This window comes from Protopterus annectens, chromosome 4.part1, assembly GCF_019279795.1.
Source record: "Protopterus annectens isolate FY-2018-M chromosome 4.part1, PAN1.0, whole genome shotgun sequence".
In the NCBI taxonomy this organism is placed as follows: domain Eukaryota; kingdom Metazoa; phylum Chordata; order Ceratodontiformes; family Protopteridae; genus Protopterus; species Protopterus annectens.
Window position 1 is genome coordinate 365,384,507 of NC_056734.1, and position 22,631 is coordinate 365,407,137.

The 22,631-nt window shown below is 37.3% G+C and overlaps 1 protein-coding gene across 1 annotated transcript in view; it reads left to right on the forward strand.

The window, feature by feature from the left end:
- CCDC39 (coiled-coil domain containing 39) overlaps positions 1–22,631 on the forward strand; it is a 1,972,012-nt gene that overhangs the window by 1,799,769 nt on the left and 149,612 nt on the right. Inside the window, exon 18 of the mRNA XM_044070181.1 lies at positions 3,046–3,225. Coding sequence (XP_043926116.1) covers positions 3,046–3,225 — 180 coding nt within the window. The remainder of the gene's footprint in view (positions 1–3,045; positions 3,226–22,631) is intronic.

Here is a 22,631-nt window from a genome sequence, read left to right on the forward strand (position 1 = left end):
TCAGTCTTCTAACATTTTGGGTCTTATTTACTTTCTGTAATCTAGTTCCTTCATCTATCTTAATGTGTCTATCCATCTCCGTTAAGTCAACCAGGTCTTCCCTTAAGTCATTTTCTTCAGGACTGAGAGCACCTTCTTTGTTTTCTCTTTCCTGTGAGCAATCTACAGAACATCCCAGAAAATCTGTGACATATCCTCTACAGATGCACCATGCTTCATATGCTGCTCCTTTATATGGGAACCCTTTGACCCACCACTCTGCATTGACACCATTACCTGGGTTGCAGTTGCCACTGCTTTCTGCTCCTTTCCTTACTATGTATCTTCTAGTCTGCTACAGCAGGCTCCAGAGCGTCATCATGTTGCAAATCTTCAGATGCCTCCTACTGCACCTGTTCTTCCTTAATTTGAAGACCCGTAATTATGTCAAACTATGACATTGCCTGTGTTGGATTCACCACACTAAATCTTTCACTTTGCAGATAATCCATAGCTTTGAATTATTTGTTGAAATTCTGCCTTTCTAATCCTGTTTTTACATTCACGCTTTGTTTTCTTCTTTTTTTTTTATATTGTGAAATGTCCAGTAACTGGGTGCCTTTGCCTGTATTTCTCTTCAAATATTTTTGAAGCTTCTTTTTCTGTATAGATTAGCTTAGCTTTCTCCTTGCATAAATATTACACCATACCACATCTCTTTTCTTTCCCATGTACATGTTTCTTTTTATACCTTTCAAAAATCTCTGGATTTTTTCCTTTATTTTCGCACATCCTCTGTTGCTTCTATTTCCAGGTGGCCCAAAATGCATTCATATGGGGTAATGTTTTCATAAATCAATTGTATTAATGAATACAAATTTCCCTTTGACAGTAATGATTTGCTTTGGCAGTTTTTCTTGTGCAAGTATTTTTCTTTCCTTTAATCTCTCTCTTAATCTTTCTAACCATCATCTATCTGAAAATTCTGGGCTTCTTGTATAATAGTAACAATACATAATTTCTTTCCTATCCTAAGTAGTTCTTGTGGTCATCTTTGTGGCTCTTTTTTGGCTGTCAGTTTTTGTGGACTACTACTTCAACAGGTGTACCATTTTCCCCCTGAGCCTGGCCTAACCCTATTGTACAATTGTTTCCATGTCCTGAGAATTCTCCACTTTTTCCCCCAGTCCTGACCCCAGTGCATACACCGGGATGGGACACCTTTTTCTTATCCCGGGACCTGTGCATCCAACTTTATTTCTTTTTTTTAACCTACCTTTCCTCATGATGCATGCTATCTAAATGCAGTCTGTATATTACTGGTACCTTGGCGACATTTTGTAAAAACAGAATCCACTATATGAAGGTGCTCATCAAGACTTGAGGATGAGTTCAGTTCCAGCAATGCTACTGTTCTTTTCTTACTGATTTCATTTGTACCCCTAATCTCTCCATGCGAATCCCCTCACTCCATTCAGACCCCTCCTGTCTGTAGTAGGAGATTGGGTACGTCATCTGGGGTTTTTTATTATGGTAGTGACTGTTCTGAGAAGAGCAGGGTGTGTAACAGGCTAAACCTAAGACTATTATTTAGCCAGCTGTGATGACGTAGAGGGATAAAGCCCTCACTATATTTTGGTTGACCCAAGTTTGATTAGCAGGTCTAGGCAGGGGAGAATGGATATTCCCATCATTAGGGAAGGGTGGGTGGCAGCAGGACACACACAACTACAAATAAAGGGACACAAAGGTTTAAACAAAGTTCAATAATTCTCTTATGGAGCAAGAATTTATGTCTGCAATACATAGGCATTTCCACGTAGCTCTGTCCTCTTTGGATTCCTCTGTAGGAATATGTCCATGTTTCCAAAAGTATTATCCTCTATGGTGGTTCTTACTGCAGCACACTAGCCAGAAGTAATATTCCTGGCATACAGTGTCACTTCAGAAGAGGCCAGTTTCACTCTGAACTGGTAAGACTACAGCCTTTTTCTTAAATATCACTTCATTGCCTTATTGTTTCTGTTGATTGAACCATGCAGAAATCCTATTTGCCTAATACATAATATTATCTGACTATTTAAATCAACAGTTCTAAATACAGCCTTTATATAAATTATTTACATAATTTTTAAAGCAACAGCTCTAGTTACACTATTTAAATAATTTTGAGACACCATTCTGATGAGAACCATCGCACTGTGTTAAAAAGTATAAACATAAAAAATACATTTTGTGTGTGTGTGTGTGTGTGTGTGTGTGTATATATATATATATATATATATATATATAGAGAGAGAGAGAGAGAGAAAAATATTAAACTACACCATGAATGTTTGAAATGTTAAAACTTTGACACGCAAAAGTTCAACCAAAACATACCAAATTTTCATTTAACAAACAACAGAAATGCCTGAAATCCAAAAAAGAAAAACAAATTCCTTTCTCCATCTTCAAACCATAACCCTGCCATACAATTCAGACCTTATTTGTCTGAACAGTGGTAGTGTTACAGAATGTTTTTTTTCCTAAGGTAAGGTGTATGGTTAAGGGGAGGAGTAGAATTAGGGTTAGCTTGCATTACTAAGGTGGGCATGAAAGCACCAGAGTCAAGCCATCATAGATCTGGGCAGTAGTTTTAGTAAAAGATACTGACCATTTCATTTTCCACTGTCTTTAGGAAGTAAGGAAGAACATGTAAATGTGAATGGAAACTGAAATCCATATAGGACTTTTCTTGTTAGGTAGCATGAGTATTATATTATTGCTTGCTCTGTATTACTGAGTTATTCTTCTATTACACTTGTAAATTGTTGTTTGCCTCATGCTTTTTGTGTATCGACACATGCAATATAAATAAAATAAATGAATCAAATTTACAAGATGTTTGAATACCGATGTTGCATTCTGCATATTCACACCCCACATGGTTATCCTTTTTAAAATTACATTTTGAAAATTAAGTAAGTGCTTGCCCTTATCTAACAGCTACAATAATCTCATGTACAGCAAGAACATGATCATCTCTACATTTCTTGGTTTCTGTGCCATTTTCTTCCATATTAGAGTTCAAAGTTGGCTAGAGAAATTAGATCTGCAAAGAAGAGTAAAGGAGAAACACATGAAGAACGTGACATAGATCTCCGTGAGCTACGTGACTTCAATAGATCTGTTAATAAGTTACTAGTTGATGCTATGGAGCGCAATCCTGATCTGACCACAGCACTTCAGATCTATTTCCAACAGGTACTATTGAAAATTTAATGTTTTTAAATCAGAAGAGTATATTTGTGCTGAAACGCATAAAATCTGTCAGATGGATCATAATACAAAGACTGTGATAATAAAGATTAAATTTAGATTCATGACAAAGCGTGGAAATGTGAAATATTTCTGCATATTTTGTAATATGGAGTAATATGAAACATTACTGCATATTACAAAATATTTTGTTTTAAAAAAGGAACAGAATGACTTTAGATTCTGTATTGGTCATGGTAATAAAACAACTGTAAATAGAGTAAATGATATAGGGCTTTAAAATCTGTTAAAGTAATACACTCAACATTTTGTATTACATGAATCCATTTTCTGAACATTTAGCTTCAAAAGAAAGCACATGAGCCAGCATAGGTGACTTAAAGGTATAAAACTCTGACTTCAGCCATGGCAACCCAAGTTTGACTAGTGGCTCAGGTGCTTGATGGTGCAAGCAGGGAGGATGGGGATTAACCATCCTGAGGATGCGGAACCATGACTTCCTCCTGACTTATAATGCTCTTCCATTGATAAACCCTCAGCTAGAAAAAGGAAGTTAGTCATGATGTAAGAAGCCAATATAGGAAAGATATAGGCATGGCCAACAAAGCTGGTGATAGTAGTCCTTGTTGGCCCATGTCAGGGAGTCTACATGCACAGACAAAGGAACATAGGTAGCTCTGTGGTGATGCAACTGCTTAGATTACCACCAGGGGCAGGGTTAGGCCATAACTGTAAAAATACTGCCATTGTCAGGATGCTGGTGAAAAATTAACATGCTTTCATGCACTTGTGGCTGCCTGAATGATGGTCTGCCTTGGACAGAGAATTGTCTGATTGGGGGAGTGTTGATGGTTGATGGGCATATAGGCTGAAACAATACAAAATAATAAGAAAAGAAAGAAATGAAAAGCTCATGTATTTATTTTTGTAACATTTGTGATGGTCCAGTAAGATGAGTTATCATTGTGTGTGTTTTATCTTAAATACGAAAATGTTTGTATTAGTCTGCTAACTTACCTCTATCCTCAGTACCATCACTTCAAAAATGACATTGGTTTTACCACTATATTCATTCCTAATGTGCTATCAGACCATTCCTGTAATTCACCCTTGTGTTCAGTGATGGATAGTACTAATATAGTGGTAAAACCAATGTCATTTTGGAAGTGACAATGATTTAGTTTTTGGATCTTCTGCTGCAGAGGTCCTTAATATGTGTGATGAGAGACATAAGCTGATTCAAGGGATCTCTCAGATTTTTCAGACCTCCTTCTCCAGATTTGCCAAGGGATCTAATGCTACCCCTACAGCCTTCTTTATGAAGTACAGCAAACAGATCCAGTAAGCTGTTGTTAAGCAAACAGTTAAAAAGCAATGGCAGGGAGTTTCCAAAAAGAAAGCAGGAAGTCTCCCCCCCCAAAACAGTCTAATACATCTGAATGACTATTTGCAAGATTTTCCTCTCCTGTCTCATTCAGATAATCCATTAATCACTGCAGAAAGTCTGAACCTCCATTTCTCTCTTTGGCACCAGATAGTTTCAGATAGATGGGTTCTAAGAATAATCCATCAAGGTTGCAAACAGCAGTGGGAGTCTCTTTCTCCTTTCCAAGGGATTCCCCTCACCTACCAGACAAACTCTTTTTTTTCCTGCTGATATTCATCATATGCTGTCTCAAGGAGTGATAAAAGCTGTTTCCCCTCCTCAATTAGGAGAAAAGTTTTATACAAAGATGTTTCCGGTAACCAAAGAAAAACATTTTTGGAGACCTGTTCTGGATCTTTCCTTTCTGAACCTATTTATTATGAAAGTGTCCAAGTTCAAAATGTCACATCACAACTTGTTATCCCTTAATTCCCATTTAAGTTTTCTGGTAACCTTAGATATAAGAGATGCATATTATCACATTTCCGTAGAAGTAGAATTCAGATTCTTAAGGTTTTCTGTGTCTGCATTACCCTTTGGTCTATCCACTGATCCAAGGGTATCTTAAAGTGTCTAATTCCTGTGATAGCCTACTGCAGACTGTAAGCTATTTGTATTTTTCCATCTTTAGACAACTTGGTTATCTTTGCAGAATCTTTTTCAGAGTGTCAGGAATCTTTCACTTGGGTAAGAGATCTGCTACACACACACACTGGGATTCCAAGAGAACCTTCAGAAGTCTTTTTGACTCCTCACAGGATTGTTTTCTGGGGCATCCAGACACCTTAGTTTAAAGAGCTTTTCTTCCAGGAGGAAAAAGTAAGTTCTAATCTAGCTGTAGTCCTGAGTTTTTCTACACAGAACACTGTCTCAGCAAGTGAATTAGGAGTCTAGGTCTCATGGTATGTATGATTCTCATGATACCTTGTACAAGATATTACATGAGAAAAATCCCATGGTACCTGAAATCAGTATGGTACCAACATCAGCATCAAAGAAACAAACAAACGTAGGCAGAAAACAATTTAATATATCACAGCAAAGCTTTCGGGTGAAACCCTTCTTCAATACTAACAATCATTAAAACAAAAGCAGCTTGCTTTAAATAGGAGCAAAAAACAGTCACATGATAGCAGCCAAAATCACATGACCGACAAACACAATATAATATAACATATATACAAAATGCAAAAATATTTAAAATATTTAAAATAGCTTAACACGTTGAATTTTACTTAAAACAGGCTTTAGGCTAACAGTAGAATTTAATCCAGGTGAAGAATCCGCTGCTAGTCTTAAAATCCATTCATATTCCTTAATATCTAAAACATTATTAATATCACCACCCCTACTATGAGGTTTAACTAAATCTAGGCATCTAAATTTAAAGCAATGCGTATTCCCATGTGTTTTAATATGCTTGAAAAGAGCATTATTCTCAACCTCCCTTCTAACCTCTGACTTATGCTCAATTATTCTGTCTTTAAGTTTACGTGTGGTCTTGCCCACATAGAATGCTGAACAGGCATTACAAGTAGCCAAATACACCACATTTACACCGTTACAGAATGCTGCTGATTTAAAGTAAAACTCTTTTAAAGTAACAGGATGAATAAATGCATAATTAGGGGTAGTAGCAATGTCTATACAGCAAGAACAGCTCATACATTTAAAAGTACCAATACGATCAGAGAAAGCATTCAGCTTTAAGCCAAAATTAAAATCTTTATAACATAATAAGCTTTTAATACTTCTCATATTCCTATATGAGTAGTAAGGCTTTTCACCTAAAATTCGCCTAACCTCTGGACAGGCCATCAACACAGGCCAGTATTTGGCTATGATATATTTAACCGAACCTGTTCTACTACTAAAGTTCATAACATATCTAGTTCTAACTATATTTCCAATGTTAGATCCTGATGTAATGATCACATGATCATTCATACACGCGTCTGTCCTAAGGTAAGGTTTATATATAGTATCCCTATTAAGTATTACCATTCTCTTCAATTCTTCCAATATATCCAAGTCATAGCCATTCTTAACAAACTCATTGAACATTTCATCTAACTGTATATGAAATACAGAGTCGATTGTATTTAACCTACTGACTCTTGAAAATTGAGCTTTAACAATTCCTTTAAAAACATGGGGTGCATGCATACTATTATAATGTAAGTATCTACTAGTATGCACATCCTTCTTGTGAATAGTAGTTTGTAAAGTACCCTCTTCTTTATATACCTTAACATCAAGGAAAATTGCTTCATGTTCAGATATAATCTCCTTAAAAACCAAGAAGCTCGTACTACTGTTTAAATATACTATAAAATCTTGCAGATCAGAGCGTGATCCCTTCCAAACCATAAAGCAATCGTCCACAAACCTCTGGTACAAGCAAATATTGCTGTTAAAAAATTTTACATCATCATGTATAAACTCTAATTCCCATTGATGCAAGACTAGGTTAGCATATGTATTAGCAACCGGTGTTCCCATCGCAACACCGGTTAGCTGTAGAAACAAAAGTTGATCAAACATAAATACATTGTTGCTCAGAACTAAGTCTAATAATGCACATCTGTTTTGAACATCACCTGTAGGTATATCTATTTTCTTACTCAGAAACTGTCTGATAGCCTCAATGCCATACTCATTTGGTATGACAGTAAAAAGAGAATTTATATCTAAGGTTACAAATAAATAACCTGAATCGAGTTTGTTACGTAGACTGTTATACCAAATTGAAAGTTTGCTTAAAAAATCACCTGTGTCCTTTAAGATATTAGGACACTCCAATAATAAGGGGTACAATCGCTTCTGTAGATAAACAGATATCGGTTCAGTTATCCACCCACCCCCAGAGACAATGGGCCTCATGGGTGGGTTATCTAAACATTTATGAATTTTTGGTAACCCATATAATAAGGGAATAGTGGGACAGGGTACTGTAAAAAAGTGAAACAAATCTAAATCTATCTCACCATTAGTTTGTAGCTCATATATATATACATATTGACATTACTAATGCATTTCTTAGCATCATTATATGATATTCTTCTGAAAGCATTCTCATCTTGAAGAAAATTGAGCATAGATGTCTTATAGGCATTACAATCCATAACAACAATAGCACCTCCCTTGTCAGCTTGTTTCATTACAATAGTATTGTCAAATTGCAGTTTCTTTAAGGCACAATGTTCATCATAGTTCAAATTATACTGTCTCCTCTTCTTAATTGTAGTCCCATATAACTTTCTCAAATCAGCTTCACATAAATTATGGAAAGCAGTTGTCACAGGCAAATTAACTGGTATAAAGGTACTACGTCTTTTGCAAGTATTATATGATGTCATAGCATTATTTGCACCAAAAAGAACCTTTAAATTTATATTCCGAATAAACTGTTTTAAATCTGTCAAAGCTGAGGTTAAGCCATCCTCTGCTGTAGGAATAAAGCTAAGGCCTTTGTTTAAAACAGAGACACATGGTCCATCTAAGGGAATATCAGAAAGATTCAAAATACCTTGTGTTATCTGCGACTCACTTTCCCATGCTTGACAGGGCTGTCGTTTTTCCGTTTCACAGGACCGCCCGACTGTCTGGTTAAGGACTTGTCCCTTACTGCTATACTGCTCTGTACTTTCTCGGCTTGCTCCAATTGGAAGCGTTTCAGCGAAAAATTCAAAGGTAACTGTTGATTCTTCCTCATGATATCCTTAGTGTTCCCTGAAGATTCTCGCGAAACATCACCTTGAGTTACAGGCCCCATGCTACCTGTATTTGAAATTTCTTCATTCACTAGTAACACTGATGCAGAGGGCGTGGTTGTAGAATCAGACTGCACAGCCAAAGCAGCAGGATTTAAAGGGGAAATGCCAACATTCAGATTTAAAGTGGAAACACCAGCATTAGTCAGTGAAAGCATCCATTGTATCCAAAGATGATACAGTAGTTGTAACAAGTGATGCAGTAGTAACAGGAAAAGTTTTTTTAGGGAATGTCTCAGTACTATCACGTAATTCAGTTATATTTTTGTTATTTTTTGGCCAAGAGAAGATATGTCCTCTTTGAAAATCGGCAATATCTCTTAATAACATTCGTTTCTTGACCATCTCCAGGCGGTCATCCAAGGCATGCAGCCTATTAACCATTTGCTGATATTTAGGTAACATATTAGAGAAGCAGGACATGCTAAGTAATTCATTTTCCATCTGAAAGATTTCATTTTTCAGATCTAATTCACTTTTTGCAAAGAAGTCATTCATTAGCACCATATAATCCAAGCTAAGCTGTAAATTAAGCTGTTGCCAACGTTTCAATAATTCTGGGTACGTATTCCCATAAGAGGGCATCTTGAGAATTCGCAACCCTCTGGGAACAATACCCATATTCAAATAAGCACAAAAGCTAAAACGTTGCCATTGTAATCTCTTATATGTACCAACCTTTCTTTCAATCAATTCCAGTTTTCTGGTAAATGTCACAGTCTCTTCAACATCTAAAGTCTCATTATTATCAACATCTTCCACAGGGGTATTAAAGACAAGGTTTAACAATGGATTCACTTCTTTAGTTAAAATGGTTTTCAAAAGATGATCCCTTTCCATGGCTGCAGCAAAAGCTCTCAAAGGCCACCAACGTACCAGCAAAATGTAGTCCAACAAAACAAGACTGGAATGCTGGAATACCAAAGAAACAAACAAACGTAGGCAGAAAACAATTTAATATATCACAGCAAAGCTTTCGGGTGAAACCCTTCTTCAATACTAACAATCATTAAAACAAAAGCAGCTTGTTTTAAATAGGAGCAAAAAACAGTCACATGATAGCAGCCAAAATCACATGACCGACAAACACAATATAATATAGCATATATACAAAATGCAAAAAACAAAAGCAGCTTGCTTTAAATAGGAGCAAAAAACAGTCACATGATAACAGCCAAAATCACATGACCGACAAACACAATATATTATAGCATATATACAAAATGCAAAAATATTTAAAATATTTAAAATAGCTTAACACGCTGAATTTTACTTAAAACAGGCTTTAGGCTAACAGTAGAATTTAATCCAGGTGAAGAATCCGCTTCTTCACCTGGATTAAATTCTACTGTTAGCCTAAAGCCTGTTTTAAGTAAAATTCAGCGTGTTAAGCTATTTTAAATATTTTTGCATTTTGTATATATGCTATATTATATTGTGTTTGTCGGTCATGTGATTTTGGCTGCTATCATGTGACTGTTTTTTGCTCCTATTTAAAGCAAGCTGCTTTTGTTTTAATGATTGTTAGTATTGAAGAAGGGTTTCACCTGAAAGCTTTGCTGTGATATATTAAATTGTTTTCTGCCTACGTTTGTTTGTTTCTTTGGTATTCCTGCATTCCAGTCTTGTTTTGTTGGACTACATTTTGCTGGTACGTTGGTGGCCTTTGAGAGCTTTTGCTGCAGCCATGGAAAGGGATTATCTTTTGAAAACCATTTTAACTAAGGAAGTGAATCCATTGTTAAATCTTGTCTCTAATACTCCTGTGGAAGATGTTGATAATAATGAGACTTTAGATGTTGAAGAAACTGTGACATTTACCAGAAAACTGGAATTGATTGAAAGAAAGGTTGGTACATATAAGAGATTACAATGGCAACGTTTTAGCTTTTGTGCTTATTTGAATATGGGTATTGTTCCCAGAGGGTTGCGTATTCTCAAGATGCCCTCTTATGGGAATACGTACCCAGAATTATTGAAACGTTGGCAACAGCTTAATTTAAAGCTTAGCTTGGATTATATGGTGCTAATGAATGACTTCTTTGCAAAAAGTGAATTAGATCTGAAAAATGAAATCTTTCAGATGGAAAATGAATTACTTAGCATGTCCTGCTTCTCTAATATGTTGCCTAAATATCAGCAAATGGTTGATAGGCTGCATGCCTTGGATGACCGCCTGGAGATGGTCAAGAAACGAAAGTTATTAAGAGATATTGCCGATTTTCAAAGAGGACATATCTTCTCTTGGCCAAAAAATAACAAAAATATAACTGAATTACGTGATAGTACTGAGACATTCCCTAAAAAAACTTTTCCTGTTACTACTGCATCACTTGTTACAACTACTGTATCATCTTTTGATACATTGGATGCTTTCATTGACTCTAATGCTGGTGTTTCCACTTTAAATCTGAATGTTGGCATTTCCCCTTTAAATCCTGCTGCTTTGGCTGTGCAGTCTGATTCTACAACCACGCCCTCTGCATCAGTGTTACTAGTGAATGAAGAAATTTCAAATACAGGTAGCATGGGGCCTGTAATTCAAGGTGATGTTTTGCGAGAATCTTAAGGGAACACTAAGGATATCATGAGGAAGAATCAACAGTTACCTTTGAATTTTTCGCTGAAACGCTTCTAATTGGAACAAGCCGAGAAAGTACAGAGCAGTATAGCAGTAAGGGACAAGTCCTTAACCAGACAGTCGGGCGGTCCTGTGAAACGGAAAAACGACAGCCCTGTCAAGCATGGGAAAGTGAGTCGCAGATAACACAAGGTATTTTGAATCTTTCTGATATTCCCTTAGATGGACCATGTGTCTCTGCTTTAAACAAAGGCCTTAGCTTTATTCCTACAGCAGAGGATGGCTTAACCTCAGCTTTGACAGATTTAAAACAGTTTATTCGGAATATAAATTTAAAGGTTCTTTTTGGTTCAAATAATGCTATGACATCATATAATACTTGCAAAAGACGTAGTACCTTTATAGCAGTTAATTTGCCTGTGACAACTGCTTTCCATAATTTATGTGAAGCTGATTTGAGAAAGTTATATGAGACTACAATTAAGAAGAAGAGACAGTATAATTTGAACTATGATGAACATTGTGCCTTAAAGAAACTGCAATTTGACAATACTATTGTAATGAAACAAGCTGATAAGGGAGGTGCTATTGTTGTTATGGATTGTAATGCCTATAAGACATCTATGCTCAATTTTCTTCAAGATGAGAATGCTTTCAGAAGAATATCATATAATGATGCTAAGAAATGCATTAGTAATGTCAATATGTATATATATGAGCTACAAACTAATGGTGAGATAGATTTAGATTTGTTTCACTTTTTTACAGTACCCTGTCCCACTATTCCCTTATTATATGGGTTACCAAAAATTCATAAATGTTTAGATAACCCACCCATGAGGCCCATTGTCTCTGGGGGTGGGTGGATAACTGAACCGATATCTGTTTATCTACAGAAGCGATTGTACCCCTTATTATTGGAGTGTCCTAATATCTTAAAGGACACAGGTGATTTTTTAAGCAAACTTTCAATTTGGTATAACAGTCTACGTAACAAACTCGATTCAGGTTATTTATTTGTAACCTTAGATATAAATTCTCTTTTTACTGTCATACCAAATGAGTATGGCATTGAGGCTATCAGACAGTTTCTAAGTATGAAAATAGATATACCTACAGGTGATGTTCAAAACAGATGTGCATTATTAGACTTAGTTCTGAGCAACAATGTATTTATGTTTGATCAACTTTTGTTTCTACAGCTAACCGGTGTTGCGATGGGAACACCGGTTGCTAATACATATGCTAACCTAGTCTTGCATCAATGGGAATTAGAGTTTATACATGATGATGTAAAATTTTTTAACAGCAATATTTGCTTGTACCAGAGGTTTGTGGACGATTGCTTTATGGTTTGGAAGGGATCACGCTCTGATCTGCAAGATTTTATAGTATATTTAAACAGTAGTACGAGCTTCTTGGTTTTTAAGGAGATTATATCTGAACATGAAGCAATTTTCCTTGATGTTAAGATATATAAAGAAGAGGGTACTTTACAAACTACTATTCACAAGAAGGATGTGCATACTAGTAGATACTTACATTATAATAGTATGCATGCACCCCATGTTTTTAAAGGAATTGTTAAAGCTCAATTTTCAAGAGTCAGTAGGTTAAATACAATCGACTCTGTATTTCATATACAGTTAGATGAAATGTTCAATGAGTTTGTTAAGAATGGCTATGACTTGGATATATTGGAAGAATTGAAGAGAATGGTAATACTTAATAGGAATACTATATATAAACCTTACCTTAGGACAGACGCGTGTATGAATGATCATGTGATCATTACATCAGGATCTAACATTGGAAATATAGTTAGAACTAGATATGTTATGAACTTTAGTAGTAGAACAGGTTCGGTTAAATATATCATAGCCAAATACTGGCCTGTGTTGATGGCCTGTCCAGAGGTTAGGCGAATTTTAGGTGAAAAGCCTTACTACTCATATAGGAATATGAGAAGTATCAAAAGCTTATTATGTTATAAAGATTTTAATTTTGGCGTAAAGCTGAATGCTTTCTCTGATAGTATTGGTACTTTTAAATGTATGAGCTGTTCTTGTTGTATCGACATTGCTGCTACCCCTAATTATGCATTTATTCATCCTGTTACTTTAAAAGAGTTTTACTTTAAATCAGTACATTCTGTAACAGTGTAAATGTGGTGTATTTGACTACTTATAATGCCTGTTCAGCATTCTATGTGGGCAAGACCACACGTAAACTTAAAGACAGAATAATTGAGCATAAGTCAGAGGTTAGAACGGAGGTTGAGAATAATGCTCTTTTCAAGCATATTAAAACACATGGGAATACGCATTGCTTTAAATTTAGATGCCTAGATTTAGTTAAACCTCATAGTAGGGGTGGTGATATTAATAATGTTTTAGATATTAAGGAATATGAATGGATTTTAAAACTAGCAGCGGATTCTTCACCTGGATTAAATTCTACTGTTAGCCTAAAGCCTGTTTTAAGTAAAATTCAGCGTGTTAAGCTATTTTAAATATTTTTGCATTTTGTATATATGTTATATTATATTGTGTTTGTCGGTCATGTGATTTTGGCTGCTATCATGTGACTGTTTTTTGCTCTTATTTAAAGCAAGCTGCTTTTGTTTTAATGATTATTAGTATTGAAGAAGGGTTTCACCTGAAAGCTTTGCTGTGATATATTAAATTGTTTTCTGCCTACGTTTGTTTGTTTCTTTGGTATTCCTGCATTCCAGTCTTGTTTTGTTGGACCAACATCAGCATCCCCTGGCATTTCATTTTCCAGTTTTGAGGTTTGTTAAAAAGGAGTTTATTTTCTGGTGGAGACACCAAATTTCTCATAATCCAGGTTTCCCATTCTCCCTCTCAGCTCCAGCGCAGTCATTCAAAACAGACATCTCAGACTTTGCTTGGGGAGCAGTGTCTATTGGAATAAAGTGCAGGGTCTTTGGAAAATACAGATCAAAAGACATATACAAATTAGAGATGTTTGCTCTCATCTCTCTCAATCATATATGGTACTTGGTACCACTTCAGTTAACAGACAACACCACAGTGAGACAAGGTAAAAAGAAATTGAAGAAAATTACCCTCTGCGCAGACTAGCCATGGTAGTGTGATATATAGCTTTTCAGAAACATCACTATATAGACATCTTATATGCCATCAGAGCAAATTTGTGTGATAGAAAAGCTGTGCAGGATCAGGACAGACCCTTATGGATGGAAACTAAATCAGGGGGTCTTCCAGTAGTTGATCCAGCTGTGGGGAACATTTCAAATAGATCTTTTTTCCTCCTCTTGCAGCAATTATTTGGTGAAATTCTGCTCCAAAGCTCCTTCCCTGAAAGATGGAGTTTTTTTGTTTTCCATGGACAGGAATATTTGTGTATGCTTTTCTACACTTTCCACTAATATTCAGGGTCATTCTGAAGATTCAGTAAGACTACCCAGAGATCACTGTAGTAATTCCCTTCTGGCCCAGACAACAGTGGTTCTTCCTTCTTTTGGAAATGGCCAGGAGCAACTACCACAAACTTCCTTACAGACTGGCTCTATTTGCACAAGACCAGGGGTCCCCGATAATCCCAATACCAAACAACTACAACTGACTGCCTGGATAATAGAGTTTTAATACCTATTAGGTGCCTTTTTCTGAGGATAAGAAAACCTATTACTAAAAAAATCATATATTACTAAATGTAAGAGGATTTCTAGTTGGTGCCTAGAAAAGAATCTGGACCCATTCAGAGCTAGTGTTTCTCTGGTTATACGTGATTTGTGTGAGGTTACTATCTTGTGGCCTTACTCCTCAGTCAAGGGTCATTTGTCTGCCATTTCATGTCTGCCCATGGATTTCTCTACGTCAATGCAGTCTTGTGTGAATGTGTTTTTGAAAGGTGTGTTGCATATGAAGCCTCCTAGAAAACAAGTGGCTCTTCCTTGGGATATCAGTTTTGTGTTAGGAAAAACTGACTTTACCACCATTTGAAAAAACAACTCCTCATGCTGACTTGAGGTTCATAACATGGAACTCAGTGTTACTAATTGCTCTGATCTGTTCAAGAAGAGTATCTGAGTTGCAGGTTCTTATGTTGGGTCAACCTTCTCTCATTTTCCTCAAAGACTGTTTCTGTAAAGACTAATCCAACATTTATGCCTAAAGTGATATCCAAGTTTACTTAAACCCAAGCTATCCATCTACCTCTCTTCTTTCCACAACCAAAAAATGAATGAGAAAGGATGTTCCATACACTCTCTACCTAGTACCATCACTTCAAAAATGACATTGGTTTTACCACTGTAGCCACTCCTAATCTGCTATCAGACCATCCATGTGTGTCACCTTGTGGACAGGAATACTCATGTACTCTGTTACTATCTTGACAAAAAAATCTTTCAATAACTGTGATCAGTTTATGTCCCTCCATATCACTGTTGCAGTATTCCTTACATAAGGGATTTCTTGCCAAGGATAGCCCAATGTCCAGTTAGTATACCAAATCCTTTATAATATTTATGCACCATATATGTATATGCTCTCCCATGTGAGGTGTAGGGCATAAAGGTGACATATGGACACAAATGCTCAGAACTTCTTTGCTGCTAGTCCAAACACCATTGTCGAACATCAGTCTGATTGCCTTTCTGCAGTGTTGGTTATCAAGCCATCTTCAGATAAGACCCCCATTCAGGTTTCATCTCTTCCTTTTTGATTTATTGCATTGCACTTGTATTCATGTCATCCAAGAAGGAAAAATCTCAGTGTGGGAGGCAGATTCGTTTGAGGATAATATTGCGCGTAAGACGGGAATACTTCAAATGAGGTTGCTTCCAGGTCTCCAACATTCAAAAAAGATGATATGAGCTTTTACAGATGGAATCTCCTATGCCATGTGCTGTTCCTCCTGTTTTGGCAGCCCTTTTGGACACCTTTTCTGCTACATCTGTGGCTGTTAATTCTCAATCCCCTGCTCCTGACAAGTTCTAGAAGATGCCTGAGAATTGCAAATTTTTGGATAAGTGCCCTTCTGTTGATCATTCAGTGGTTTCAGTTTCCTCTGACAAGCCTTCTAAGCTCTTGCCATCTCCTAATGTTCTTCCCTCAGATAGGGATAGTTGAGCAATGGAGAGGTTGGGCAAAAAATATATACTGCTGCCACCTTCTCTTTTAGGGCTATTAATTACCAAATCCACATGACCAGGTATGAGTTGGCCCTTCTTTCTCAGGTTGCTTCAGTGGTCTGTGACCTTTCTGATTCTGATGGAAAGGCTTCAACTCTTTCCCTGGTTGGATCCACTTCCCAGGTCACCTGTCACTCCATAAAATGCAGCTATGATGCTGCTGATTCCTTTTCCAGGGCTGCTGCTTTTGGTTCTGTGATGAGGTGTTATTCTTGGCTATGTCTACAGGCTTTACCTGACAATATTAAAGCCATGCTTTTGGATGCATCTCTGGACAATAAAAATATTTTTGGGACAGCTGCTGCTAACCTATTAAGTCTCTTTAGGACAGGGATAAGGCCTTGCAGGAATTCAAAAATATTTTCTGTCTCTCCTAACACTAAATTCCAGAGGAATTTTCCTTGTAAGTCCACCTTTTGTCTGCCGACAGAATCACCCACCTCCCAAGGGTAAGAAGGCATCAAGGTGTATTCCTCCTGCTAAATCCACTCAGATTCCTCCTTCTCAGAAGTCTTCCTTTCAGGACAAACCTGTCTCCATTTGACATTTGGCCTCCTATTCCCCTTGGCCAGGTTCCCCTGTCTCTCTGCCTTTCTCTGTCTTTTCCAAACTGGTATCTGATCACCTCAGACTTCTGGGTGCTACCTGTCATTTGTCAGGGGTATTTCATGGCTTGGAAGTCCCTTCCCTCCTTCTCAGACATTCCAAAGCCTACCCTCAGGAACAGCTTCCTCATTTTCCAGAGGGTTTGCAGTCCCTTTTGGATCAGAGCACTATTCAGCCTGTTCCATCCTCCTATTTGGGAATGGGGTTTTATTCCAGTCTGTTTTGGTTCCTCGAAAGGAGGGTACCTGGAGACCCATTCTGGATCTTTCTCTGCTTAACACCTTTCTCACTGTCCCTTTTTTCTGAACGCTGTCTCTTCAGATGTTGTTTCCTCTTCTTCTTCCCCAGACCTTCTTGGTTTCTCTATCAAGGATACCTACCTACACATCCCCATTAACCTTCTGTTCGTAATATGTTTACATTTCTCTGTTTCTTCCTCTCATTTTTCAGTTCTCTGCTTTGACTTTTGGCCTTTTTACTGCCCCAAGAGTATTCACCAAATGCTTCGCTCCTGTTATTGCCTGTCACAAACTTCGGGTAATACAGATTGTTCCCTATCTCAATGATCTATTCATTCAGGCTTCCTCTCCCAGCAGTCTGTTGTGGGATCTGTTCTTTTGCAAAGTCTGGGGTTCACCATAAAACTCCAGAAGTCTGCTGTGATGCCCTCCCAGGATCATATTTTCCTAGGGTGTTCCCATGATGGCTTCACTTCCTGCTCCAAAGGTTTTGTTTCTGACAACTTTATTCCAGTCTCTCCTTCGTCTGTCCTCTCTTACAGCCATGGAGTTTCTCTGGTTTCTGGGGTTTATGGCCTCCACCATTCCCATGCTTGCTCCTGCCATGCTCTGTGTGACATCGTTACGGTGGTACCTCAAATCAGTGTGGCTTCAACACTGCCACCTTCTGGAGTCCCCTGTTCCTTTTCTTCCTTGTCTCAAACTTTAGTTTCAGTGGTGGATTCAACAAATTTCTCTGAATCCAGAACTTCGCTTCCAGACTTCAATTTCATCTCAGGAACTGTAGACGGATGTGTCATACTTGAGGAGGAGACCCATTTGCAGCCCTCTAAATTCCATGGTCTCTGGCCTCCTCATCAGAGGTCAGATCGTATCAACATAAGAGGTGAGAGATCTGCTTCTGGCTCTGCAAGTTTTTCATCCCCTTTCCCACCATGGCCCCCTCAACAATTTCACAGAGAATGCCATTGTGATGTGGTACATCAATAAGCAGGGGGCACACGGTCCTGTCTTTGCAGGTTATCTCCTCAGGCATGGTTTCTAGCTACGCAGTATCAAGTGACTCTCCAGGCAGTTTACATTCCTTCAGACCACAATCTAGTGGAACACTCATTGAGCAGGTTCAGCACACAGGCTCACAAATGGATGCTTCACACAGATGTGTTTGTGGACATAGTCCATCAGTGGGGTGTTCATTAGGTAGAGGATGGATAAGAGATCCCTTGCCTTGTGTGTGCCTCCTCTCTGAACAGACAACTTTCTGTTTTCTTTCTTTTTTTTTACCGAGAAACATTTTTATTAAATTATCACTTATGACATAAGCAGTTATACATAAGCATGTTGACATAATCTTAGTTGCAAGCACTATACATCACAAACCATATTGACATAATTTTAGCTGCAAACATTATACATCACTTACAATCTACCCAGTCACTGTCAGTCAAACATTACATAGCTCATTCAAATCCTGCCGCCTTTTAAAACTCATTACTCTCCTGTATATGCTGTTCCCACAATTTCCATTTTCCTATGTAATTTGCTCCTTCCCTTTTCTAAAGATCCCAGTTCCAGTTATTTTATCTCTCTTACTATATTCACTACTTCTAGTACAGTTGGTTTAGACTTTGATTTCCATTTTCTAGTAATTCCTTTTTTTGCCAGCCACCATAATTAGACTCAGCAAGGCCTTACTATGTCTAGACAATTCTGATTGTGTATCATAGCTCAGAAGAATCATTTCCATAGCTACACCAATTTGCTCATTCAGTATCTCTTATAGAGTAGTTTGCAGAGAATCTTGAAAGTCTGCCAATTCATTACACTCCCAGAACATATGTTTCCAGTTATCTCTTTCTTCCTCATCACACCTCCAACATTTGCCGTCTACCTGAAGAAATTCTCTAGAGTCTATTTGGGTATAAAATACCTTTGTAAACATTTCCAAGCAAAAATCCTAAATCTTCTAAATTTTGTTGCATATTTGGGAGATATACATATAGCCCCCCATTGTTTCTTTGTGAATCACTTATCCAATCTCTCTTCCCAATCCTTTCTAAACTCCTCTGATTGATTCTTATAGTTATCATGCAATATTTGATATACATTACTAATTATTCCTTTTTGACACCATTTTCTGTTCTAGATTCTACTAAAACCTCTACCAGGGCTGGTCCTTCATTTAGCAGCCCCCCCCCCCATTTCTTTCTCTTTGCCTATACTCTGATGTCAATCATCGATAGAGAAGGCAATCTCTAACCTGCAGTCCAAATACATTTTTGGCCTCTTCCTTTTCTATTACCTTTTTTCTGTCTAGTTAGTTGCTCCTAATACCTTTGTTCCTTTGCCAGTTTTCTCCAATAAATTCCAGCCCGCCTTGCCTATTGTCTGCATCTCTAATTGTAGTCATCCGTATTGGCAGAATCTCCTATCTCCATTCCTGTGTTAGCTTAGTACTTAGAATATTTTCTGCTACTTTATAAATATAATATTCTTTATGATTATTGTTATTCCCTTAAAGATTTAAAGATTTAAAGATTATTGTTATTCCCTTAAAGATATGCATCCAAAATCCCAGTCTCTCCTTGTTCCCTGAGCTTCCCCATCTCATCATTATCCCTTTCCACTTTGAATTATAGGTTTTTGCCTGTGCTATGTATAGGAGCCTTAACTGTGTAGCTCTGAAATACTCCTTCAAATCAGGTAATCAAAATCCGCCTTGTTCTATTGGACGCATCAGCTTACCCCACTTGACCCTTGCCAGCTTCCCCTTTCAAATAAAATCCTTCAGCTCTTTATTAATTGCTATCCATAACTTCTCCTCTGGTTGATCTGACCTGTGTATAAGACTAAAGGGACTAAAAATATTTTAACTGCTTGTATATTACTATCCATGTCCTTATAAAAGAGCTTCCAATTTCTCAGTTTTTGTATTATCTTTTGTTTAGTTTTTTCCCACATATCCTTAGCTTCCACACCAGAATCATTTTTAATCCATGCTATTAAGTACTTCATTTTATTATGTCCCTGTAAAGATGGCTATTGCTGAACCAATTTGTGTGTGGGTACATAATTTTCAGCTATTGCCTTTGTTTTTGCTTCATTAATTTTGTATCCCAAAAAGATTTGAAACTGTCGCAAAATGTTTCACAGCACTGAAATGTTATTTTCTACTTTTGTCAGGTATAAAATAATATCATCTGCAAATACAGCAAGCTTTTCTTGACTACCATACCAATTATATCCTTGAATTTCTGAGTCCGTTATTCTCTTTGCCAGTGGTGCTAAATATAATACAAATAACATAGGGAAAAGAGGATACCCCTGCCTGGCTCCTCCTCTCAAGCAGAGATTATTGGAGAGGACCCCACCCATTTAATTTTTGTCTCCATTCCCTCATATAGTCTCCTAATCAATCTTATATTTTTTTTTCAGGAAATGTAAATGCTTCCATTGCTCTGATCATGAAGTCGCAATTTAATCTGTCTAATGCTTTCTCTGCTTCAAGGCACACCAACAACAGTGGTATTTTCTTATATTCTGCTTCCCTCTGGTCATCATTGTTCTGGTAATGTTGCAAAATGTTTGCTTCCCCTCCACAAAGCCACTCTGATCCATATCTATCAATTTTGGCATCACTTTTGACATTCTTTTAGTCATTTTAGACATAAAGACTTTATAATCATGGTTTAGCATTGAAATGGGGCTGTATGAAGCTAGATCTGATGGGTCTTTACCCTTTTTAGGTATTATAGCTCACTGCTTTCTTCCAGGTTGTTGGTAATTCTCCACCTCCCAAAATACTGTTAAACAAAAACTTCCAGATCTTTATCAGTTTTTCCCCTCCTAGCTTCCAAACTTCCACAGGAATGCCATTTATTCCTGGGGACTTTCCTGTAGAATGGCTATACATCACAATTTTTATCTCCTCTCCTCCTATCTTAACCGTTAATAGTTGAGCCTCATCTACCTCTAACTTTGGCGTATTTAATTATTCCATAAACATTTCCATTTGCATCTTTTCTTGATTTTCATATTGCTGTGCTTTATACAGACTTTCATAGAATTTCCAAAATATTTCTAACACTTCTACAGGATCTAGAACCAGTAGGTTGGTAGTTAACCGGTAATTAATTCACAAACAAAATCCAAAAAAGAAAAAAGCACTGGAACACTCAAATACTTTTATTAAAAGTCACAAGTTAAAACTTCTTATAAAAGTTAAAACTTTCACCAACAAGGTTTCCTCAAGTGAATACAGATACTTTTACAGGATCTGTTATTACCTTCCTTGCTACAGGCTTCCTAGGCTTGACAATAGCCCTTTCTACTTTCTGTTGCCTGAGTCGTTGTACTAAAAGTTTTTATGCTCTAGTGCTATTATCAAAAAAACAGTTGCTTAACAGCAGTTTTTCTAATCTCATTTATATTATTGAGGTACTCCCTTATTTTCTGCTTAGCATTTTGCAGTTGATCCTTGTCTTCTTCTGTGAGATTCCCCCTGTTCTGCAATATGTTAACATTTGTCAGTCCCTCTAAATAATTCTTGTTACTTCTTAACCACAGCTTTTTTTATTTTATTTCCACCCTATTTTTAAACTCCACCTTAATTTTTCCCATTCCCTAGCTATATTTCCAGAAGTAATTTCTATCCTTTGGAATAGTTCCTGAATAATCTCCACTACCCATTCCTTAAATTCTTTTCTTTTCAACAGATAGCTGGGAAAGCAAGTGTCTGATTTTTGTTTCATTACCCTGTGTTTTAATTTTAGTTATTATTGGCACATAATCTGAAATAGTTATTGGGTGCGTATCAAGACCTTCAATTAAATGCACATGTTCCTGTGAAATGTAAATTCTGTCTAGCCTAGCCCAGTTTTTATATCTTGGGGAATAAAAGACTTTCGGCTTTTCCCGGTTAGGGGTCGCCACAGTGGAACTCAGGGTCACTCGTGATTGGCAGTGGATTTTTACGGTGTCGAGTTGCCAGCCCAATGCCCAACCTTCAACGAAGGCACACCCATTCATGCTCGCATCTACCTGCATGTCTTTAACGTCAATCAACAGCGGGGAGGATATGCAGACTCCACACAGAAGGCGCTCCAGCCGAGAATCGAATGGGAGAACCTCTTGCTGTGAGGCGACAATGCTAACCCCTTCACCACCGCCTCTCCGAGTTTTTATATCTTGGGGAATAATATGTAAATTCACTCCAAACTCCTATTCCTGAATTCACATCTTCCATGCCAAATATTTTCATAAATTTCTTCAAAAATCTACCCTTCCTTGTTATACATTCCCTTCTGGGCCCCCCAAACACATCTTCACTGCGGCAAATCAAATTCCAGTCCCCACCTATAAGTAATATTCCTTGCTGAATGCTGATTATTTCTCACAGAATTTTCTTAAGCTCCATTGTAGCAGTTTTAGGTGGAATATAAATACATGCCAGTGTAATCATCCTCCTTTGCCAGTAGCCTCTCAGTGCTACAAATCTGCCATTATCTTTTTTATCCTCTTCTATCACTATTGGAGCTCCTCTTGCAATTAATATAAGTACTCCTCTTTTTCTTTGTCCCAGATA